Raw genomic sequence first — 26010 nt, 5'->3', positions numbered from 1 at the left:
ACTTCTAACTAAACAAAGGTCTTTCATTTAAACAACCTTTGATGTTCTGCAGTGCTAAGATGCACAGGCCCAAAATGTCAAAATATTCCTATTAAATATCTTCGGACTTGGTTATTATTAACCCAGAGGATTCAAGGACCCATAATGGAAAACAAAATCTAGGATGTGTGAGGTGTGGCAAATCACCCGTAAGGGTCTCAAAGCGCTGAATTGTAGGCAAGGGGAGATTAAGTGATTTTCCCTGAATCCGGGTTGGTGAGCCAACACCAAGACTCAAACCTGGTTCCCCCAGCTTCGAAGTCGGCAGCTAAGGCTGTTACACCACACCCTCTCCTCCTAAGAATATTCTAAAAAAAATAAAAGTAGCTGACTGAAGAGGGAAACCCTCCATTTACAGCATAGTGGAGGAAACCGGAGACCATCAAAAGTATAGTCACTCTAAACAGCTTTATCGTTCGCTTTACCCTTTACAACCACCAGATCAACTTTTTATGGTTTAAATCTTTTGTATTGGTTTACAGTAGCTAAAAAGGGACCAAAACAGTCAAACAATACTGTAGGAAAGTGCCACTTGTTGCAGTTACCCTCCCATTCCCCCCCCCACACTTTTTGCCTTATATTGATACTGACTTGACTTGAGAGTGTGCTGGGATCCGGCTAACCAGGCACCAGCACCAGTGTTTTTTCCCTAAAAATGTACCATTGTTTCCACAATTGGCACACCTCTTGCATGCAGATAAGTCCCTTGTAAAAGGTACCGGAGGTACCAAGGGCAGTGTGGCCAGGGAAGGTCCCTAAGGGCTGCAGCATGTGTTATGCCACCCTAAGGGACCACTCACCTAACACATGCACACTGCCAGTGCAGATTGTGTGTGTTGGTGGGGAGCAAAATGCAAAGTCGACATTGCAGCCCCCTCTAGTGCCATGCACACAAAACACTGCCTCTGGCGTAGGTAAGTCACCCCTCTAGCAGGCCTTGCACCCCTAAGGCAGAGTACACTATACCTCAGGTGAGGGCATAGCTGCATGAGTAATATGCCCCTACAGTCCATTCTTGGATAGAGGGATAATTAGGAAAAACAAGGAGGAGTCACCACCTCAGCCAGGACCACCCTTAAGGTGTCCAGAGCTGAAGTGACCCCCTCCTTACAGAATCCTCCTTCTTGGTTTGGAGGATCAGGGCCAATAGGGATAGAAATGTGCTCCCCTCCCCAAAGGGAGTGAGCACAAGGAGGGTGTAGACACCCTCAGGGACAGTAGTCATTAGCTTCTGCCCTCTGACTCCTAAAACACCCATAAATCTTGTATTCAAGGGCCCCCTGAACCCAGAGAGTCCGATTCCTGACAACCTCACAAGAAGGAGGGACTGCTTAGCTTGAAACCCCAGCAGAGAAGGAAAGGAAACGACAGCTGACTTGGCCCAGCCCTACTGGTCTGTCTCCTGCTTCAAAGAACCTGCAGAAGAAAGGTGACTCGCCCTGCAGGTCCATCGACCTCTGAAAAACCTCCAGAGGACTGCCTCCATCACAGAGGATCAAGAACCCTCGTGGACAGCGGCCCGTCCAAAGAAGAAACCTCTTCTAAAGGGCTCCCACCTCACTCCAGAAGTGTGAGTCCTAACCACTCTGCACCCAACGCCCACGGCCCGAGTCCAGGTGGCCCAACCGACCAGAGAGGACCCCCAGGCGACGACGACCAAGTGCCCACCCCGGGTTGACCTCTCCACGACGACGCCTGCAGAGGGAATCCAGAGGACCCCCCTGACTGCGACGAAGATAACAGACGCCAAAGGACCCGCAGCCTCCAGGCCTTGGAGAAATCGACACCTGGTGCAACGACGATCAACAGGCAGCTCTCTTCCCTGCCCAAATGGTGCTGTGGCCGAGGCATCCCCCTGGACCTCGCCTGCTGCGTCTGAGTGACCCCCGGGGTCCCATCATAAAGTTTTTTGGGAAACCCGACGCCCTGTTTGCACCCGGCCGCCCCAGTGCCACTGAGGGTGTGGGATTCGTGTCTACTTGGGGCCCCTCCAGTGCTCCTCTAATCCCCTCTAGCCTGCCCTCTGAGCTGCGGGTACTTACCTGCTGGCAGACCGAATTTCGAGTACCTCCAGGCTCCATAGGAGCCCACGTTAAAATTGCTCCACTTTGACCTCTGCACCTGGTTGGCCCCGTGTTGCTGGTGGTGGGTGTTTGGGGTTGACTTGAGCCCTCAACGGTGGACTACCTATAACCCAGAGACTGGAACTCTAAGTTGTGTGCTTACCTCTAAAACTGTACTTTATTTTCTTCTCCCAGGAACTATTCTGAAATTGCAGTATCCACTTTTAAAGTAGATATTCTCTGTTTTCTTAAACACTGTTTACTTGACTACAGTGAAACAAAGTTACATTGATGTCTATGCTACGTACTTACCTGCAACAGTATTTACTTTTGAGCTGAGTCTTGTGGTTCTAGTAATAAAGGGCCAGATGTAGCAAAGGGTTTTTCCCATTCTGTGTCAATGGGAAAATGAGTTCGTACATATGGTTCAAAGTAACAAAAATATATTTTTCTATATAAAATCTTATTGGTCTGGAGTTAAGTCATTGAGTGTGTGTTTCTTCTGTTGCTTGGGTCTCTGATTGATTGTTTCGTGCTAGTACCTCAGAACCCCTTCTAACTAGCAACGTTATTCCATGCAGAGGACCAATAATTAAACCACTTTATGTATAGAATACCTACATTTCATTTCTAGTCCATCATGACCAGACAAAACTATTGTGATGATCCATTTTAAGATCTCTTCCTCTTTGTTATATACTTTGATAAAAAGATTTAATTATTCTTTAAAAAAAAAAAAAAAAAAAAAAGAAACCCCCTGAACATGACTGCAATTTTTTTTCCCCCCTCCAGCTCGGACCATTCTTGGATGTAAGGCATGAGCAAGTAGAGGTGAGGACCAGCATATGTCTATTAACTGTGATCCAGGTATTGGTGGGGATGGAGTTTGAAGTGTGGAAATCAAAGCAGATATAAGACAGTATGAGAGTAGGTTCTAGAGGTGAGTTTACAAGATATGGGCTCCTCCGTGCTTAGGAGCAGTGCATCTTCATCCAGCTGCTGTGTGTGAGCAGGAGGAGAAAGGAGTTGGCTGGCAAGCATCTTATAGCGCTTCCTTGGCTCCCCCTCCCCCATCTCATTAAAGAATGGGTGATGTGGCAAGCCAAGCGGCAAAACAAGAGATCATACCCATCGGTAACAGGTTGCAGCACAGTTATCTGAAGAGAAGATAGCATGGATCCCTCCATCAGGGATTTTCCTTAGGCGGTTAAGCAGTTCATCTGAGTGGAGCAAACAAGAGGAAATGTTTCCTTTAATTTATTTGCCAGCCTTATGCCCAATCTGACGTTGCCATTTTCTTTCATTTACAAGCATAATATATCCAGTGTGCTTGTGCATTAGACCATTTTGGTGGACACTAGTAGGGGGTCAAGATGTCCAAGATGGTTGAGCCTCATACCGTTTGTCTAGTGCTCCCTGTTCAGCTTCACCACAGTCAAACATCCATTGTTTTCATGATCAGTGTGACTGCCCTTCCCTGATTTGAACAGTTGCACAATAGGACATCTGATAGCCCGGTGCACCAAGGTTTTCCTATGAAGTATGCAGGCAACCCTACCAAGAGATGGGAGTGTTTCATAAAGGTGTGAAGGAAGGAGAGGAGTCATGGAATAAGGTTGAGATGGATTTAAAAGCAACCAATCTTAGAAATATATCTAACCTTATTCAGAGGAGCTCCTTCCCAGTGAAGGAAAGGCTGGCTGGTAACATACTTTGTTCTTCTGCTTCTCTCTAGCCAAGTAGTTGGTGAATGTTGGCTCGTCCACATTTTTCCCTTTTGGTTGTGTTGATGCTTTTGGTAAAAAAAATATATATATATATATATATATATATATATATATATATATATATATATATATATATATATATATACACACACACACACACACACTTTGTTTACTTAAACTGTCTAATGTTTCTCTATTTTGTAGAACTGTCTGCTCACAGTGCCATTTGAGGCGGTTTTTAATAGGTGCCTCAAGACGATTATTGAAGCGACAAGGAGGTAGGCATGAACACCATGATGCCTATGTTAATCAAGGAAGAAATGTAATGTCTCTGTCCTTTTTTTAGGCCATCTTTCTATAGATGTGTTTGGTAACTTAACAAGGCTTTTATATTCTTAGAGAGCAGAGTTTACACTGATCTGAAGACTGTGGTTTGTTTTCTCACGACTATTCTGTCTGTGCAGGTTATGTGTTTTTTTTTTCAGAAATAGTGGGCTACATGTATGAAAGTTATGAATAGCGATTTCATAATAGCGATTCCCTTTGAATCTCAATTAGGAATCGCTGTTTCTGAAGTATGAAACTTTAAGTTTCATTAGCAACTCCTAGTAGGTTGCAAATAGATACACCTCGTGAATATTAATGAGGTAGGTTGCAATTTGCAACTCATTAGGAATCGCAGCCATCACAGGGATGGTGGTCTGTTTAAGTCCGCAGACCACCATGTCTGTGATTACTTTTCAGTAAAGCCATATTTTTCTAATAAACAGAGCCCGTTTTACCTAAAGGAAAACAGGATACGTTTAAAAAGAAAAAAAAGAAACTTGGAAGTTTCATTTTTTTAAGAGTAGGCAGTGATCCATGGGACCACTATCTTCTCTTAAAAATATTTCCCCACCCATTCTCAAAGGGAAAAGGGTCCTCTGGGGACACCATCACATTTGTGAATGAGTTACCGCCAGTTACGTTTGGCAGCAAATTGCAAATGTTTTGCGACTGTATTTCGGTCACAAAACATTTGTGCGTACCTTTCCGATTTAGTAGTAGGAAGGGACGCCCTAAACATGCCCCTTCCAAATACCGAATCTAAAACCCGAATTGTGATTCAGTAGAAAGTTGCTGAATCACAATTTGGGCTTTGAATATACCCAAAGCATGTTTGTGTTCAATAACGCCCCATTTCTGCAAATCGGGCATTTGCGACCTCAAGAATGCTTCCTACATGTAGCCCATTGTTCTGCAAGGTAAGCGTTCCCAGCTGTTTTAATGCATTGTCTTCAAGTCTGTTCAGTAGGGTATTCTTGCCATTAAACACTCGATCTTCCCTGAAACTACTATCAATCTGAAGAGGATATCTCTCTACACTTGCCTATCACTGTTCACATAATTTCCGAACTGGTAAGCTCATCACACATTTAAGGCGGGATGGTGTTCCAACTTTGTCCCATATCTAGGGTAGAAAACTCTTCTTTTTCCAGTTTTATGTGCATGCCAATTTTAACAGTATGAAAACTGACAACTCAGTGGTAATTTTTGCTGGCAGATCCCTGAACCACAGGACACCTACTGTACCCTTTGCCATGCTACCTCAGGGTTGCAGCGGTCTTGCTGTGATGTATTGGTAAACTGTGAGTTCTGTTCAGTAATATGGGTGTGGCCTTGCTCTTTCCCCTGTCTTTTCCAGCGCTGGTTCTCAGTTGGTGTTTGTTCCTTCGCTTAGAGATGTACACCACGAGTTTGTGTATCCACAGCCTCCTTTCAGCTGCTATGATGTCGCCAAAGAGGATAAACAGGTACCTCCCTTAGCAGTGTGTTGCATGGCTGTGTTGTATCTTTAGAAATGCATTTATTCTTACATTAATATTCACTTTCTTCACATTAGTTTTTTTCTAAAAATGCACCTGGAATGTCATCGATATAGAATGCTTCTTTACTGGCTGCCACTTGAATCATTTAGTATTGGATAACAGCCCTGTGCTCCCTATTTGCCATTGGTTTAGTTGGTTTTGACAAAAACTATCTATTTTAGGAATATTCCACCTTCCTCCGGGATCCCTCTCATTTCCAACCACTGGCTAAAATGCCACTTAGTTGTAGGCAAGAAAGTGATACTCAGAACTATTCAGCAAAGCCTGTTGCTCTGCATGCATATGGTAGAGGTCCCTACCCTCCATGCATATTTGCACAATAACCTATTCTCTTTTCAAGTCATGTGGCTTAAACTGCATACTGCCTTCCTCATACTAAGCATTGCTATCCTTAAAGGCTTCTCATCCTTTTCTTTTTCTGGTTTACATTGGTTTTGTATTTTCCTCTTTCCATGGCCTGTCAACAGTTCTGCCATGGTGGTGGCTTGTCAACATAGAAACATGAGTCCATCCAAGAACGGAAGACAATAGTCTTTCTGGCACTTTATGTTGGGGGAGAGGATATAAGAATTGCTCCCTGGAGCAGGCCTTTGCTGAAAGGTCTCCCATGAGGCATGAATGTTCAATGCTCCGGATAGAATACAAAAAACGTATAAAGAGGTTGCAGCCCTGTTGCAACATGATGTTCCAAACAGATTCAGTGTGAGGGCCTCAAAATGCAGCCTTCCCTACCCCTAAACATTAATTTTCAACTAACATAAGGTGGACCCTACAATGAATGTACTGAGGACCTAAACTTCCAGATTTTATATCATTAAGGTCAAATAATTTGTAGGAAAGTGCCCTCTTTCTTGGCATGGTTACCCCATTTTCTCCATGTTATCATTGTGTTTGACTGTGTTCACTGGGATCCTGCTAACCAGGACCCCAGTGATTATGCTCTCTCACTTTAAACTTGGTTACTTGAACCACATACACCCCACATTTGGCATACTGGTGCCCCCATGCAAGTCCCTAATATTTGGTCCCCAGGGCTTTGGGGTGCAAGGGGAACCCCATGGGCTGCAGCTTGTATTATGCCACTCCTGGGGAGCCCATGCAAGGTGTGTCTCTAGGCCTGCCATTGCAGCCTGCGTGAAAGGGTGCATGCACCCTTTTCACTACAGGCCTCTGCACCAGGTCACTGTAAGTCACCCCTGTGGTAGGCCGTCTTAGCCCAGAGGGCAGGGTGCAAGTACCTGTGTGTGTGGGCACCCCTGCAGGAGCAGAGGTGCCCCCACGAACTCCGGCCTTTTCGTCCGTGGGCTCTCTACCTTGCTGTGGGACTCCCCAGCACTCCATCCTGCGACACTCAGTCCTCTAGGTGCTTCTCCTGTGGCATGGGACCCTTCTCCAGTTGTTCTGCGTGGGCTCCTCTGCGACTCCTGGTTCAGTGTCCAGTGGGTCTCCTGTGGGAGCTGCCTTTTCTTCTGTGAGCTCTCTACCTTGTTTTGGATCTCCCGAGGACTCCTCTTAGCCCCCCCTCCCCCCTTCTGTGGGTTGAGTCCTCCTGGACGTTGCTGGTCCCAAGCAGCTCCACTTTTGCTTCACCCGACTTCTGCCTTTTACTAAAGCTTGTTAGTGGCCTTTCCACGCCACCGACCAACTGCAATCTTCTGTCCAGCATGGGACATTGACTGCAACCTCCCAGAACTCTTCTCCGGCTCCAGGGCTGCATTGCTAACCGTCTTCGTCCTACCGTCAACCAACTCCTGCAGCCATAGGTGGGTGGGTAGTGGCTTCTGCCACCACCGGACACTCCTGCGACTTCTGGACTTGTTCCCCTTCTTCCATAGGTCTTCCTTTTCAGGAATCCTCCGCTGGTTTCTTGCAGTCTTGTCTGGTTGTTGCATTATCTTCTTTTTCTTCCTTTTGGGTGGTTTTGGGGAAAAAACTGTGACTGGGGCACTGTGGTACTTAACTTTGGGGTTTCCTAGTTCCTCCAGCTCCTCTCTACACATTCCACTTACCTAGGTGGGGGTCGTGCATTCGCATTCCATGTTTTTAGTATGTGGTTTGGGCTCCCCCTAGGGTCACTATTGCTATTTGCTCTGTTTTCTATTGCTTTCTATGCCTATTTCTGATTACTAGTGTACATATCTAGCGTGTTTCTTACCTCCTATTGGAGGGTTGCCTCTCTAGTACGCTTTGGTAATTGTGTCACTAAAATAAAGAACCTTTACTGAGTGTTTTCTTTCATGTGTGTGAGTGCTGTGTGACTACAGTGGTATTGCATGAGCTTTGCATGTCTCCTAGATAAGTCTTGGTTGTTCATCCACAGCTACCTCTGGAGAGCCTGGCTTCTAGACACTGCCTACACTACTCTAGTAAGGGATACCTGGACTTGGTATAAGGTGTAAGTACCTTAGGTACCCACCATAACCAGGCCAGCTTCATACATAATTGCAGTGTGAGCTGATCCTGTGCCACAAGGATATTCCGTGGTGGAGAAGGTGAATTGCTTGCTGGACAGGTACAACCACCACCTCTTACTTCAAAACTCCTAATTGGCCATGAGAACTTAGCATCTTAATGACAGCACCCATGTTTCATTTTGTTTCACCTGGAGGTGGGGCCTTTTGGAGAGGGTGTTTAATTTGGTGCCAGGACCTTGGATTTCCTCTTCTTAGTAGTGAAAGCCTGAAATATAATTAGGCTCTTCCAGTTCAAATTCTTAAATTGATTCTAGGTGCCAGAGGTGCAATGAAATGGGCAGCTTGCCTTGTGTTCTTCACGCTGTTCCAAAGAAGGAAATCCATTGTTTGACCTACTCCTCTTTTTTGCGGTTTGCGTATGTGTTCTCAGCTGTTTTGAGTGTAGATGGAATACAGGGATATTCGTTGGTTGTCTTTCTTTTCATAAGGATTCCTGAAAGGGGTTTTTACTTGATAGGGCTCTCATATACATTTTATAATGATAGTTGAGTAGATCATTATAACAACAAGCTTGTTAGGACAATGTGAATCCTACTACTTTATCTGGGACAAAAGTCCAGGATCATTCTTCTTTTCCCCTCCAAAGCAAAGAGGCCTAATACATTTCCCTAATTGGGAATGTAGATCAGAGAGCTGCGTTCCGCTTGAGGCAAGTCAGTGGTTGTATAGAACAGTTATGGAAGAATGTAACCATAGAATGTAACCATTTCAGGAAGTACTGTGTACATCAATGCAGTGGGAGGAATGGCACAAGCTAAGCCAGTAGCTTTCTGCCAGTCTGTGATGATGTGGCCATGACGGCCAGTGGAATGCTTCTGGCATTACGTGCACAAACCGTTTTGGGCAGGATATATGAAGCTCTGGGGAAGATGTTAATCATTCTCATATATTCCTTGTCCATCATTAATGATGGTATACATCAATGAAGATAGGGGCAGTGATGATAAAGTCTGCTATATTGACCAAGTCTCCAATAAGGCTTCTCTGGTTTCTTTGAATTTTTATAGATCAAGGCAGAGTAGAATGTTGTATGGTTTTCACTATTTCTTCAGAATTGGATCTTACATAGATTTATATGCTTGAATCATTCCCTTTCATCGAAGTGGGAGTTCCACGGTACAATCAAACAGCAGTATTGCAACCCCCCATTAGTCAATCTTACAGGACATTCACTTTCACAGCTGATTCACATAATTGGAAAAGACCCAAAGACCAGTCAATCTATGATAGCATCCATTAGCACACTCATCACAGATGCCCTACTCTCAGATTTTGTACCACACGTCGTGTGAAGGGAGTCTCCCTGAGCTGTGCTCAGTTTCTTCAGTTAATTTTCTAAAAATTAATATTTCTGCTTCTACAATGTCTGAAACATCTAAAAAAAAAAAAACTCTTCAGACCCTGCAAGACATGTAGAAAGAAAATACTTAATGTGGATGATCTGCATAAGGACTGTCTCTATGCCTCTGCCCTCAGCATAAGGTAAAGGACTGTAAAGTCTGCTGTACTTTTTCATCCAAACCTTTGAAGGACAGGGAGGGGTGGCTTATTTTGTGTCTTTAGAAAGCCAAGACAGTTAGATCTCAATCTTCTCCAGATTTCATAAAAGACAAAGGTCCCATGACCAGGGGACTGAGGAGGAAGAAAGAAAGGCCCTTAAACCATCCCACTATGGGTCAGCTGATGAAAGCTTAAAATAAGAAGAAAAGTCTCCTCAGAGACTGTCTCATCAGAGCCCATTACCACATCTGTTAAGACTGGAGCTCGCCCCCTCACGTCCTCCTCAATTGTTTACGGTGAGGCACAAGACTCCTCTTAGAGCCCCATCAACGGTAACCTCACCATCAACAGCACAATCATCGACAACTATTACCACGGTCTTGTCGATGAGGGTGTCGTCAGCATCTTCAGTGACTAGACTATCCTTCTATGAGGAACCGATTCAGTCAAAGAAGATTTCATGGTCAACGAACGCTCCGTTGACCTCATCAACGGCGGGTTCAACGATGACATCGCTGACAAGGACTTCAATGATGATGATGAATGACACACTGCAACCTCATATTTAACTGCCCACTACAATCAGCTCAACGACGTTGTTGACTGTAAATGTTGCAAAGACTTTCTTACGACTTGAACATACTTTTCCCAGCAAGATCTCTCCTCTTCCCCTAGGCCATCTTCTGAACCTGGAGGATTCTGAAGATGAAGACCCTTTTGGAACAGCCCATCCGAGCTTCACGTGAAATACCAGGAGTAGGAGGATGACAAAGAGGATCATTATCATGGATATTATTATAATCCACAAGCAAAGTTTAGGCATTTTGGAGGACAGTAACAATATTATACTGAATCGCCTTCCAGAGAGGGTGACAGTCAAGTGACCATGTTGCTTTTCCAAGATCTAGAGGCGATGTTGAAAGACTACTGCAAAGGTCTCCTGATCCTCCACAAGAACAGCCTGCGGCTCCACCTCTGCCTACGTCACCCAGAAGTCCAGGGCCTATCCGTCTAGCTATAACGCCCAGGATAACTCCTGCATCAACCATAGCAGCGCCCGCAAGAAAGGGCCTATCGTCATCAGATGACGACAGAGGAGGGAGAAATTCTGGACACTCAGCCCACCCATGACAAATGGGATGATTACCTGATCCCCACTCATTCCATCACCTCCTACACTAGAGACTGTGGACTATCATCTGGAGGACAAAGGAAGATTTCACAATTTAATGGAGTAGGATGCAGCAAGATTCCAACTACCAATCTCTGTCAAGCAGTCCAATTGCTTCCTCTGTGACTTTAAAGAACAGACAAGGAAATCAGTGCGAGTCATTCCCATTATAGACTACATATGGGAAGAAGGCACCAATATTATGAATGACCCAGCAACTGTGGCAGCAATTTTGCTGCTAATAAAAATAAAATAAAATACAAGGCCCCAGTGGATTCTCCTGCTTGCTTCACAGGGCATCCCAAATCAGATTGTCATTTCACAAGCGACACAACACCGCTCTTAAGCATCCCTCTGCTTCTATCTCTGCCACACCAGACGAGAACGGCAGGCGCTTGGACAACATAGGGAAGCGATTCTGCACCATGTCTGCCATCACAATACATGCAACCATTTCCCTGACTAACCTAGGTCACTACAATAGGCAGACTTGGTCTGACATTAGCACTCTAGGTGACCTGGTCCCTGTAGACAGAAAATCACAGGCAAGAAAGACCTTGCAGAAAAGTGAGCGCTTGTCATCAGAAATCATAGACTGTGCAATGAACATAGCCTCAATTGGCATTCAGCAGTTAGCGGGAGCTGCAGTGTAAAGAAGGCTCGGTTGACTCAAAGCCACAACTTTCCACCAACGGTGCAATCCAAAATCTTGGATATGGCCTACAATGGGGAAACCCTGTTTAGTAAGCACGTAGATGATGCTCTGTTAGCCATCAAGACAGACACGGATATGGCTAAATCTCTGGCACTTTGCAATTCGGAAAGCTACCCTTTCAAGGGGAACATGGGTGAGGTTTTTCAACTTATATAGGAAGATTCCAGCAGTACTATCCAATCACAGTACAGGTCTGCTTACCAGCAACAGCCCTATCATCAGCCACCCCCTGCGGCATACACCAAAAAAGGGCCTTGACAGAAGTTAACACCCCAGGGCCGAGACACCAGCTGCAGTGACCTCAAACAGGTGACGGCTGCCCCCAACTCACTCCAACCTTTGGGTGCAAAGATTAACAACTACCTCCAGCAATGGCAGCAAATAACATCAGACAGATGGGTATTAGATCTTGTCACCTATGGTCATACCCTTGAGTTTACCTAGAGGCTGCCAACCACTCCACCAAAGTGAGCGCCCCACCTCGTCTTCACTTACTCAGAAAAGAAGCCCTCATCATGCTTACCAAAGAAGTAGTAGAAACAGTTCCCTTTCCCCAGAAGGGCATAGGTTTTTTCATCATCAAAAGGAAAACAGGGGAATGGAGACACAACCTAGTCCTCAGGAAGTAAAGCAAGTATCTGCATAAACAGTCCTTTTGCATGGTCACCCTCTCCAACATCCTGAACCTCCCTAAACCATGGAGACTACATGACAACTTTGGACTTATAGGATGCATACTTCCACATCCCCATACATCCCAAACATCGTAAATACATCTGCTTCACTGTAGCCGGCACCCATTTTGAATTCAGAGACCTCCCATTCGGCCTCAAGTCAGCTCCCACATTTTCAACAAATGCCTAGCCCTGGTAGCAGCCTCTCTTAGAAAGGACAGTCATCAGATGGTCACTTACCTGGACGACATGGTTAATAGAAGCAGGCATCCAAGGCCACAGAGGCTAGTCTAAAATTGTTTCACAAACTAGGTCTCACCCTGAATTACCAGAAATCGACTACTCCATCCCAGAGGATAATGTTTCTGGGCACTGGCCTCGATACAGTACAAGACAAAGCGTATCTCTCTCAAGACAGGTGACGAAGAATAATCAAACTGACTCTGAAAGCCTCCAGCAAAAGGTGGGTTTCAGTGCGTCTGTTCAAGTCGCTTCTGGACATGATGTCCTCAGAGATCAAGCTAGTCTCTCTTGCATGCCTGAAAATGAGACCCTTACAACAAGAGCTACATAAACAATGGATTCAAACAGTAGCATTGTTTGAGGACTTTGTGAACATCACCCCAAGGATGGTGGAAGCAGTAGCATGGTGGTCCCAGGCCTGTTATCTTTCAAGAGGTCTCACGTTTTTACCTCAAATCCCCGACTTTATCATAAATACGGATGCCTTCTGGGAGGGTTGGGGTGGTCATCTGCAGGATCTGCAAATTCAAGGAAAGTGGTCTACACTACAAAAGAGCATGCATATCAGTGGAACTCAAAGCCATCTTTCTTACCCTCCAAGCTTTCCTACCAAGGCTAGCAGGTTTTCAATGTTGGTGCAGCCTGCCAACATCACAAATGTTTTTTAACGATGAGTCAAGGCCAGGTTCTCCATCCGGACCTGACTTCTTTACACTTATACGCATGCCTTCTGAATTCCATGAGTTCAGATATCTGAATATTCTTCAGGACTGCAGGAATATTCTCTAGAAAGCAAGAGAAGACACAATCAAAACATACAAGTTGAAATGGATATGTTTCTGATTATGGTGGCAGAGATCAAACCTTCAACCTTTACAGGCATCACCTGCAAGGAACATCTTGCTGCAATAGCAAGATACAGACACACTTCACACACTCTTTCTGTGCTCCACCAGAATCATCAAACAATTCATGAAAGTATTAAGAGTTTTTCCTCCGGTTAAGGCTCCTCCCCCGGAATGGCACCTGAATAGAGCTCTATCTCAACTTATCAAAGCACCATGCAAAACTATCCACAGAGAAGACCTCCAGTTTCTCACATGGAAGGTAGCCATGTTGTTAACACTCACTTTGGCCAGAAGAGTAAGTAAGATACAGGCTTTCACTCGAAAGCTGGCAAGCCACTCCCAGCTAAATCAACATCACATTCAACTAGGGGAGTTTCCACTTCAGCTGCTTTGTTTGCAGGTGTGCTGCTGGGGAAATATGTTGTGCTGCAACTTGGAAGAGCACGCATCATTACTGCCTGGAATCAGCGCAGTGATGCAGCCATTGGACTAGCAGTACTATGCCATCTGTTTCAATAAGGTGAGCTTCTGTTAGTTTCATATATTTGCTTATGTACATTTATATAGTTTACGTATAGAGCATGTTTATTTAATCACATATGGGTATTTTCTATATAACTTTTGTTACCCACCTTCCGCAACTGGTAATTATGCTATGAAATATGTGACTACCATAACTGCTTTCTATTCTGGTTCAGACTTGTGAATCTATGAAAGATCCATTACTGGAAAATAAAATGAGTTACTTACCCATAGCTGCAGTTCTCCAGTATTGGTGTCTTTCATAGATTCAAATGCGACCCACCCTCCACCCCATAGAGGCTCTCCTTATGTCTCCTCGGTATTATATCACAATTGTACTGGGAAATCTGAGAGACTGGAACCTCTGTGATGAGGATTCTAATGGGTGCTGTTGTCTGATTGGCTGGACTTTGGTCTTTTCCAATGATGTGAATAAGCTGTGAAATTGAATGTACTTGAACATTGACCTCTATGTAGGTTGTCAATACTGGTATTTGATTGTACTGTGGGACTCCCACTTTGACGACGGGGAAAGCGGTCATGGAACAGGAAGCCAAACTAGATTGCTCAACAAAAGAAATGAGTCACTTCACACACCAGGTCATAGGATAAGGCTTCTCGGAAGAACCACAAAATACATAAGTTAACTGGTTAGGTCCCATAGTGTGCATTCACTTAACCAGACTCTAGCTTTGTTTTCTTTCTTGGAGCCTGTCCTGTTACTGGAAACTATGTTCTCCCTCTTTCTCCAGGCCATATCTTGGAGCAGACTGTGAGCTTCAAAGAAGCCTTTTTGCAAATATTCAACATCACTCTGTCTTCCTCCATTGTTACTCAAGGATCTCAGCATACCCTTTACTCAGACTAGTCATGAAGGACGGGAAGTGTCCAAGCTAATCTTGCGTTCTGGTTTGGATACTACAGATTTGGATGCCTTGGGAATGGGAACCAGTTTTGTCCTCCACAGACATGCCTTGTTGTACTCTACCAAATTTTTAGGGGGCGTCGAGGCTTCCCTGATGGACATGTTTTTCTTGTGATAATTCTTTTGATTAGAAGGCACTGCCTGAAGAAGCTTAAAACAAGTAGTATGGCAGCTTGTTCTCCGAGATTGGCTTCCAACACATCAGTACCACCAGTAGAAAGTTTCAAGGTTATTCAAGGAGCATTATCTCAGCTTCTGCTATTGTAGCCAAATCAATAGCCCACACAGAACTTTCCGGTATTAAGGGGCAGAGAAGATGCAAATGGGAGAGGACAACATAAGTCTTCATCCACACCTGGAGCCAAAACTTTACTAATTTTGTGTCCCATTGAGCAAACACGAGCATCCAGTGGAATGCCAAATTTCTCACTTTCTGACCCACTGACATTCAATAACTTTAGACCAGTATTGTCTTGGACGGGTGATGGATAGTACTTTTATGTCAAAGGTGATGTATCAGGAAGCCAAAATCTGTCTAAGAGATTAACCCAACCAGGCGATAACAATTGGATTGTCAGAGCTCAAACACAGAGTAATTTGGACAGATATGTCACCTAATAACTCACAACTAAAGGCAGTAAGCAAATACCTGGGGTAAAAATATTATCTCCTTTTATTGTAATAAAAACAAATAAGCAGGTACTATATCCCCCAAGTGAAAATAACACGTTCAGACACGTGAGGGCTCACACTGTGATGCTGCACTTTTGACAACATGAGCACTTGTTTATGACCAGTCTCAAGCTCCTGCTTCTTTGAGGGAACTTTGTAATCCAAAAAACGTTGGATTTCTGTACCAAGACACATCTCAGTCTTGCTTAACTGCAGATTCATATCATGACTTCTTAATGATACAGTTAACCCTTCAGTACTGTGCTCGTGATGAATTACACCACTTGTGTTATGGAAAATTAACTAATCCTGCACTTTCTTACGGCTACGTCTAACCGCAGATTCTTCACCTTGTGGATATTCTCCAGACTTCAGACTGAATCTGTAAAACTCAAAAGCAGTATTCCTTTGCATTGAGGATCCTCGTCGACGTTGTTACACTCTGGAAAGACAACAAATCTGGACATAGGCGCAACTCATGTGCACTGACATTAGTTTCCTTATTTCTTTCTTTCCATGCTTTCAGACGCACTCTGTAGCTGTACCCTTTTGTCTATGACAAGATTTTCTTATTTCCCTTTTCGGAATTTTTTCCAGTGTGCAAGGGAAATGTCGCTACCTAAAACAGAGTTTAAACCTTGTAGGAACTGTCAGAAACACATGTCTGTGACAGATACCCATCAGGTACATCTTTGGTGCTTGATGGTCAGAGCATGACTCCAGGACCTGCGACTGCTCACAGATGAACCCTTAGGCTTATGGCATTGTGTAGCGGCACTGTACATGGCTAATTTGATAAACGTTTCCTTACCACAGATTCCTTACCTTAGAATATTCACCAAGCGTCAAACTGAATCTGGAGGATTTTTATCAGTATCCCTATCACTGGTTGATGGCATTGTTCCTCTCTGTTTCAGTTTTGTCCACATCGTCCGCACTGGAAATGATGTGTGCGGAACCTATATAGGCTCCTTCCGGTGTGCTGATGTCAGATCTTTCCTTTCTGCTCGAGGTAGTGCTCTGTTGTTTTTTGGCTGACTCTCTTCTCGACTTTTGTCAAACCCTTTTTTGATAGATTTTCTCTCCTCGTGTGACTGGATGTCTTGGTGTCTGTGACATATGCACACTTGGTTTATTTGTGATGCTTGGAGAGGAACCATGGTTCAAAGACCTGCGAGGGCTGCTGTGCCGTGCGTCGGAAGGTGTTGAGGAAGAGCTCCCTCATGCTGCACGCTGCCTGATGTAAGAAGACCCCTGGAAAACTCAGGGTCCCAATCACGTGCAAGGTCCTGGTACAGTTCGCAGACCCACACCTGGCGGTTGTCATCTCGTTCATACTCATCGAGTAAATCCCACCGTAAAAAGTCCTCTAAGATGTCGAAGAGGTCTTCACCATGCCCGTCGAAGTGTTCTGATGAAGCGCAGGAGTGTGAGCAATCCGAGCCTCGCGCTTAGGCAGAGCCTGAGTGGGGGTCTGCTCCGTACTTCCCTCACTTTCCCTGAGCCAGTGTGCCCCCCACCCAGCTGAAAGAATTTAATGAGGTCATGCACCTCTTGGGTGGCCCGGGCCCTAACAAGCACCTTCAAGCCCCTTGGGCTCAGAAGGGCCCCTACTAGATCTTCCTGGCGGGTTTACCCTTGGCACGATTTGTGCCCTATGGATCTGGTTCTGGAGCAGAGTGCCCGTGAAACAGAGTTTTCTAAGCACCCGTTCCAGTGCTGACAACCGTAGCAGTGCCATCCCCATAGTTATTCCCGAATCTGACACTGAGCCGGATGGGCAATATCCAACGCAGGTTCTAGCACAGACCATAACCATGCCCTCCGGGCCCAGTACCATTTTCCTTCGAGAAGCCTGGAGAGGTAGACGAATGGGAGGAGTCTGAGGACCCTTTTGGAAACCATCATCTCCTAGATGATAATGAAGAAAATTGGTATGAGGATCTGTCAGAGACCAATGGGTTACACACCTCACCGAACACTAGCTTAGTCTCTCCTCCTAGTGCAGCTATGGAGGAGGGAGTCTTATTTGCTAAGGCAGTGCGTAAGGCAGCTGAAGCCCTGGAACCTTCAGTTGCCATCGGTGGCAGTGAAGTGCTTCAGCCGTGAGTCGCCCCTTCCAAACCCATACTGTCTAATGAAGCCCTTACCAACATCCTATTCGGGACCTGGTCCAAGCCCAGCACGGGGGCTCTTGTGCATAGGACAAGAACCCACTACCATTGCCTAAACCAGACCCTAAACCTTACCCAGAATCCCACCCTAGTGTGCTTGGCAGTCCAGGCTTCCACCTCTCGAGTCAACCCTGGTGCATTTCCTGCCACTCCACTGGATATGGAATCCAAGAGGCTTGGATATCTTTAAGAGGATGTTCTTTTGTGCCAGACTTGCACTGTGGTTGATGAACACTGCATGCCTTTTGGGCTGATATTCCCATAAGATCTGGGATTTGGTTGTGCAAGTGCTGCCTATGATCTCTGAGGTGGCCTGAGCCGTACTCTCCCAAGTTATTACTGACGAGAGAGACGCAGCAAAGTTCAGTATACAATGTGGATTGGACAGGACTGACTTTTTCATCATCGGATCCCTTCTGTGCCACATCTGGCTGAGAACCACTGGCTTTACAGCAGATGTTCAACCTTTTTTATGCAAAAAAAAAACACATGATGGACAGAATGCTGAACCCATCAAACATTCACTTTCAGTCCCAGATCTGGATTTAATCCATCCATTCTTTCACTCATCACGCCACCCCAGTTTGGACTCGGGCATATGCAAATCAATCCTGACCCTGTTTCCCATGGGAACTGTCCAGCCTGAGCTGCCATGTCAGGTCCTAACTGGACCGGAAACAAGCATCCTGGGACCGGTTTCGGGGTATCACCCTTCATCTGCCAGGCTAGCTTGAATCCAGTGGCATAGTGAGCCCGGGACCCATGTCTGGGCATACCCAGCGCACTTAGGGCAACAAAAGCAAACACAAATGACGACTGGAATGTGTAACCAATCAAGCATTCACCCCCAGTCACAGTTTTGTGTTTAATCCATCAATTATTTTGCTCACCATGCCACCCCAGTTTGGACCCAGCCGTATGCAAATCAGCCTTGACACTTTTCCCCATTGGAACAGTCCAGCTTGAACTGCCAGGCCGTCTGGACCAACCAGACCAACCTTCTTTGTTCAAATCACCTGTTGTGGCTAGTTTCCTCAAGGGGTTGTGGCATGTTTCTCCCAGGCCATTCATCATGCCCCAGTAGGATTTTAAAGTTGTTTTGACTCTTAATGTGTGCACGTTTTGAGCCTCTGCACAATTGCCCTCTTACATTATTGACCATCAAGACTGCCTTTCTGGTGGCCATACCATTGGGCAGAAGGGTCAGCGAATTGCAGGCACATTTGGCATACGCTCCCTAAACCGCCTTTTATGCAGACAATCTGGTACTCTGGGCACGTGCCTCCTTCCTTCCGATGGGTGTCCTTTCCATGAAGACCAGACTATCATTCTGCCTACCTTCTTTGCTCTACTTCAACCCTCCAAAGAGGAGGAGCAACTTCATGAGGGACCCAAAAAGAGCATTGTCATTCTCCCTTGATCGCACGAAAATTTCCAGATGGACAATCGACTCTTCGTGGGTTACATAGGTGCCAAGAAAGGAAAGGCTATGCAAAAACTTTTCTGCATCAAGATCTGCTACGTATTAGCCAAAAAGCAACCCACTGGGGACCTGTGTCGCAAAGCTGCGACCACTGCGTTGGCCCGCAGAGTCCCTATCCTGGATGCCTGTCAGGCAGCAGTGTAGCCATCTCTGGACACGTTTACCAAGCACTGCCACTTGGACAGCCAGACATGTCGTGACGGGCACGTCACTCATTTGATCCTACAGCGTTTTCTGGTTTGCTTCGCAGACCCATCTCCAGAAAGGTATTGCTTGGATATCTATTATAAGGTAAAGAATATGTGGCTAGAACTGTATCAGATGAACAAGTTATTATCCTTTAACGCCTTATCTAGTGGAGACTCTATCTAGCCACAGATTCCTTCACAGCCTGCCCACCCTCCCTGATCTGAAAGCTGTTTACAGTGTAAAGTTAATCTTTCTACGGGCCTTAGAATTTCACACTAGTTGTCAGTCTTCGTGTCTCCGCACTCCAGGTGTAGAAAATTGCATAAGTATCTGACAGCGCATCGAGGTGGTGCCTATATAAGTACAGTGCATTTCACTACAGGCGCTTCTTTTGCGGAGCTGAATGACGTCACCTACAGGTGTGTGCTGGGTACTCCTAAAAAAAACCTCCGGATCTAGTCTGATGCCTTTGGAATATCCTGGGATAAGGAATCTGTGGCTAGGTAGTCTCTACCAGTTAAGGCGTTCCCGAAGGTAAGTAACTTGCTCAACACAGCAAGGCTCCAGACCATGACCAGTCGAAAGGAAGGTCCTGGTCCCAAAGTTGTTCCCACAGCAGATTTTTGTCGCAGTTGAAGTCTTTGTTGTAAGTTCAAGAAAAAGCATAAGAAATCCAAACTTGAATTGGCCCTTCCCACCAGTTTTTGTCTCCAGGGAAGGTACAAGGATGTCAACATGCTACCCTGTCTTGCTCCCAAGCTCCTGAGGGGCTGATTCTGAGCCTTCTTCCTATGCACCCTGAATTCTCTGGTGCTTTGGTGACATTGCAGCAGATTGGGACCTTCAGGAAGGCCATTCTGAATATTTCTGCACGCTGCCTCTTCCCACTGTCACACCTTTGGCCCTCAAGGATCTGCATGGGCTTCCATTTGGACTTCTGCTGGTGGGTTCTCCCTCTACGCCATCTGTGACCCTCTAATCCGCTTTAGCTTTGATGCCTACTTTGGCCCTGGTGTCAATCCTTGAGTCAGTTCCTTCGATATTGATGCTGACATCGGAGGAGGAGGAGGCACACCCTATAGTGGTCTCTGATCGAAGCAATTCTTGGCCTCGGTCTTATTCTGAACCCACTGGGGGTCATCCTCTTGGAATCCTTGTGATTCTGACTCTACATTTATCAGTAGAATACATGTTGCATCAAGGTTCCAAATAAAATTTTGATGATGACTATTAAAATGATGGAGTCAAATCTGTCCCACAGTATGATGAGGACAGATGTTATAAAGAATTAGAGGATGCTAGTGGGATGAAAACCTCACCAGACTCCTCCCTACTTAAACCTCACCAGACTCCTCCCTACTTCGGTTCTGCCACAGAGGAGAATACATCTTTTGAAGGTGTGATCAGGCAAGCGGTAGAGGTTCTTTGACCTGTAGCTCCCACAAAATGGAGGTGAAAACTAGTATCCTCACAGAGGTCATTTAGCCTGCCACTTAATAAGGCTCTTACGTACATGCTTTTGGTCACCTGGGCAAAACCATGTTCTGGCTTCCCAGTCAACATACAGATTTCTCATGTCCACAGAGCAGCTCCAGGAGTCTTTGACTTTCTCACACAGCATTCTATGCTGAAGATTTTGGGGGTTCAGGCATCCACCAGTAGGGATAAAACAAGCATCCTGGGACCTTACCTAAGGCCCATCTGACTGTGAATCAAAACAGATGGAAATGTTTGTCAAACATGTTTTCTTCTGCCAGACTTGCCCCACTATCAGGTAATGCCTGCTGCCTTCTTGGTCGCTACTGCCATGCTTTATGTGACATGGGCAAGAAAGGATTGAACTTCCTGCTAGAGGAAAATGAAGGGGTATTTGATTTTGTCTGTTTTCCAGACATTAAGGTACTGTAAATATTAAACTGCTCTGAACAATGGGAACTAGACTTATACACATGTGAACACTGTCCTCCACCCCCTTTCTGTTCCATTATCAAGCAAATATTTCATTTGTTTAGGTAATAAATGCATCTCTTTTTCAAAACACCTGTGAGGCCTTATTGTGCTGCTTTGGATAGGCCTGGCACCAAACTTGGGCAGGGCGTTCATCCTGGGCGTAATATCCTTTTCTTCATGACCCTTAAGTTCGTCTGTGTAGGGTTCCCACTATAATGGACTGAGCATTAGGACAGCAGAACTTCGGAATGTTGGAGACTGAATCCATCCACACCCCCAGAATCTGTTGGCCCATTTCCTGACTACCTCACAGTGCCTCACCTAAACCCATAAACCAACCGGGTGAAAGGTGATTGTGGCAACCTAAAAATGCTGCTCTGACTCCCCACTGAGGTTGTGGAAACAGATTTTACTCTTTTGTGGTATTACTCATGCCTGCCCAGGCGAGACACAAAAGAGATGCAAGATACGCTTTCAATACATTTATTGAAACAATTGCAATCTAGCGTAAAGCAAAAGAGCTGCGATAATTACAGGAAATGAAACAAAGCAAAGCAATCTGCATTATAAACATGGTAAAGAAAGTAATCCAACCATGGTAAGTGTGATTCTATATGTTCTAGCAGTTCCAGAAGTTCCTACCTAACCCTAAGACTATGCTCGAGAGCATAGCGGGTGTACCCATTTGCCAGGCCCAGTCTAAGAGATTAGACCCAGCCCCGTATCTGAAGTCAGTTTCAGGGGTCGACTTGCGGTGTATATGGCAATCCTCTCGGGTGTTGGTAGATTAGCGCCAGCAGAACAACATGTCAGACTGCATTTGTCCCAGGTCAGTGGTGGCTGAAATTCCCTCTGCCCCGTCTGGGTTAGTACATTGCTTATATAATCACCCATACTGTGTTGGAAGCACTATCGTGATACAATGCTGTGCCTAGATGTTAGAAGCTGTCTCCTGAAAGGGCACCACAAACTAGCAAAACTTGTATGGTGTTCTTAGCGGTGGACAGAAAGTACTGATTATATGTCGTGCAAAGACTAGCTAAACAAGCAGCTTGTTCTTTATGTTCCTAGAATAAAAGCAAGCTGATAAAATATGAAACGAACATTGCTAAAAACAGCTAACTAAAACAAATAAAATATGAAATATAGATTGTAGCTAAAAACAGGGGGAACCAACACAGGTCCAAGAGTCCTCACAACATCCTCCCCTTTCCAGTCAGGAAAGACAGATTCTTAAAGAAATGTTACTTACAATACTAACTAGCATTAAAATGTTCACACCTATAGGCAGAGCAAACAATTAAAAATGTGCCAATTAAACCAACAATTTGCTTAAAACAAAGGTCAAAATTTAAAATTATCGGAGACAGCCATGATGCCATCCACAAAATAGCTGGGGATGGAATCCAAGAGGAATCCTGCATCCAAATCCTTGGTGAGTAAGTCAAAGGAACTGACATGCTTGCTAGTCTCTGCTGAGGAAGTAGCATCATGTGCAAAGCCTGCAATAGCTGAGGCAGAAGAAAGTACTCTTGGCGTTGTAGCATCCATATCCATGTAAGGTGTTTCATAAAAGGCATCTTGAAGCAACCATAGCCTCATGGGACAACGCCAGAATTGTTCCCTCAATGAGAACATTATCAGCTTTATGTCCGTAGATAGTACCAATTGTGTCGCAAGACCCATCCAGTGCACACTTGAAAGGGCACTCAAGTCTGTGAAACACAGGCTGCACTCAATATAACCACACTGGTTGGAAAGACAAAAAACAGTTGTCATTTAGTTTCTCTAACAAAGGTACTCCAAAGTACAGTATCATGCGGTCACAACACAGCTAGACAGGTGGCAGTTCCATCATCATTGGGCTTTGTAATGGAACGTTGAAAGTGGAGCAGAAAAAGCAGTAAAAGTACCACCAAGAACAACACAAGTGGTATGCCTCCAAATACACTCGAAAACAGAGTATGTGTAAAAGATGGAATTACACCAGTGGCAGTCTTGAAAGTGCTGACAAAACCAGACCCAGTTGCTTTAAAAAAGTGTACTACACCCACAGTGTTAGAAGCATTAAAATGTGGCTCACAAGTTCACCGAAGTGCCTTGAAAAGTTGGTATTTTGAAGCTACTCTATTTCAGTGGATGACCTCGCCACTTGCAATTTAAATGTTTCACAGGCAAATGTAAGCGCCACATGTTTTTGAAACAATAGTGCCTTTTAGGCTTCTCAGCTTGCCGAAGTTAACATTTTCTGTAGGGATTGAAGACCACAAACCTGCTACCCTAATCTCATGTTTTTGGGGGAAATAGTATGTTACTACCGCAGGTCACTATTTGAGGAACAGGAAACGCATACATGACACCAGCTCTCATCCCATAACAGCCTTGATCACTCAGAATCAAGTAACTTCCATTTCAAAGTAACTCGAACACTGGGTGAATCATGGAGAAGGAAACAACCTTCAGTTAACATACCAGATTGGTCACATGTGTGTTGCACACGCCATGCAACGTCACCTGTTTACAGATCATTGAGTGGCTTATAGAATTTTCACAATCACTTCCACTGAGAGAGACTTTCTTTTCCCCACTCATATTTGATATTGGAAGGTAATTTCCACACCTCATGTACAAACATCTCCACTAAACTTTCAAATCTGCCTTCTGGAAAATGTTTCAGACACGCTGTGGATTGAAAGATTGAACTAGGCATAGATATTGCCCTAATGTATTAACCACACTGCTGATGGTGTTTCAGCCACAGTGAAAGGCAACTTTTCTAAGTTTTCAATGTTACACATTGTGTATGCAGCATCTTTGCATTATCTTCTGTTTAGTATTTCAAATCAACGAGCAAGAAACATTCTTGAGTTGATGTGCTTCCAAGGCACGCAGTTCGATTTTAGAGCCCGTAATGTCCAACTCAACTGCATTATGGATCGAAGCTGACTCTGTCCGTGCAGTAAAAAAGACGTAATTTTGTGTGATGTCACTTGCAGAATACATAGTGTTTAGTATGTAAATGCGGGTGGACAATGTATTGATTCCATTATCAACAACAGCCAATTCCTTCTCCAAATTAGCCTGTCTATTTGCCTTAAATGAGTAGCAGCTTCCAATGTAAGAAAGCTTCCATATTTCACTGTAAATTACATAAAAGAATCTTTTTGGAGCGTGGTGATCTAGGACCTAACAAGAAATCTTGTAAATCCATGTCATCAGAGTAGAGCGAGAGGTGCTCTTTTACCACTGTCAAAGTGGAATGTTGCAACCATTGCTTGCATAACTTCCCTTTGCTGTTTGTAGTAACAAACCCTGCATGTTGTGCCTCGATATAATGAGGGTCCGGTATGCTTACTTTAATACCATGTGGAGAGATTATAAAACGTGCATGAAAACCACTTGTGCCCACTGGCCACAATAACCACCTGTTGGGACCTGAACGTGTTGAATTAAGTGTACCATCCTTAACTATGCCATTGAGCTGCTGTTCTGTGCAATTTACTTAACTTTGTCAATTGTTACATTTTGCTATTGAGAGTGTACTGGGCACATTCAGTTCTTTACGTTTTGCTAGACCTAGGCACATTGTCCGTTGAACAGTGTTATTCAGGAAAGTCATCTGTAATGGTATTAAACATGATTTAAACAAGGCATCCTTGCCTTGCACTTGCCAATCTTTTGTTCATCAAACAGGCTTTAAATCATTTGTTTCTTTCCAATATGCATAGCCTTCTGTGGCTAGTTGGGAAACAAATGTATTTAAATGAATTAATTTAGTATCTGTTGGCATATTTCTTCTTCCTTTTAGTGGACAGCGATTTGTAATAATAGGACACAGGATCTGAAGTATCATGCTTAGAAAAATGTGAGTTTGTCTGGATGTGTTTTAGAACTCCCCATTGGCAATGTTCCCATTGTGTATGATTAAAAAGTGTATGTGGGGTGCTAGCTCTATGTATGTAATGGTACACATAGTGATATAACACAGCATTTCACCATGATTTTCAGAATTCAAGTACATGTCCTCACTTTCAAATACAGTATAGTATTCAAGCTGCGTTTTCACATCCCACTCATCTAACACACTCCAGGTGTGATTACATCATCCATCAAAATTTTAAAGACATATGGAATTTGACGTGTCTCTGCAGGACCATAAATATCATATGCAACCCTATCTAAAACAATCCCATCATGAACTGGAACAGCAGAAATGTTCACAAGGGACAAGTCTCTTCTCACTATATGTGAAGACAAATGAGACTTCAGTACCTTGTCTACCAGTTCAACAGCAGGGCGTTCAGGAAGATAATGCCCATTTATAAGCAAAAGGAAAACAATCACAAATCCAATCCACAGGAAAGGGGCAAACATGGCAAGTAAAATCCATAAATAGGACCATGGGCGGATCACATAAGTATGTTTAAGCCAGTGAAAAATCTTACATATGCCATGAAGGGAAGTTTCAGTAGAATCTGAAGAGAAGTCATCAGTGTTGACAAAATACCCAGAAGCAGTGTCTGAAAACAGGAGCTTTAGCAGGTGAAAAAAAACTGGTAGAAGCCTCTAAAGGTGGTTCATCATAAACAACTCCTTCGCTTTGAGAAGTAGTAAGGAACTGTAGACTTGCGTCCATTGCATTTCTTGTGCTTGTAGCTGTAACTGGAAACAGTAGAAGTTAATTTTCCGCCCTCCCCAACCTAAAGAAAACAATATTGGTGTTCCTTAATGCTTGAAGAGGTACTTCCTGTATGGTAGTCAGAGAGGAAAAGG

General features: G+C 44.5%; 1 protein-coding gene across 1 annotated transcript in view; it reads left to right on the top strand.

Moving 5' to 3' along the window:
- Positions 1-26010, top strand: part of POLA2 (DNA polymerase alpha 2, accessory subunit) — a 346083-nt gene that overhangs the window by 187292 nt on the left and 132781 nt on the right. The window contains exons 12-14 of the mRNA XM_069208070.1: positions 2895-2933; positions 4034-4107; positions 5514-5622. Coding sequence (XP_069064171.1) covers positions 2895-2933; positions 4034-4107; positions 5514-5622 — 222 coding nt within the window. The remainder of the gene's footprint in view (positions 1-2894; positions 2934-4033; positions 4108-5513; positions 5623-26010) is intronic.

The sequence above is a fragment of the Pleurodeles waltl genome, chromosome 9, assembly GCF_031143425.1.
Source record: "Pleurodeles waltl isolate 20211129_DDA chromosome 9, aPleWal1.hap1.20221129, whole genome shotgun sequence".
Taxonomy (NCBI): domain Eukaryota; kingdom Metazoa; phylum Chordata; class Amphibia; order Caudata; family Salamandridae; genus Pleurodeles; species Pleurodeles waltl.
Note: the sequence above shows the minus strand (reverse complement) of the source record. Positions and strands in the feature narration are given on the sequence as shown.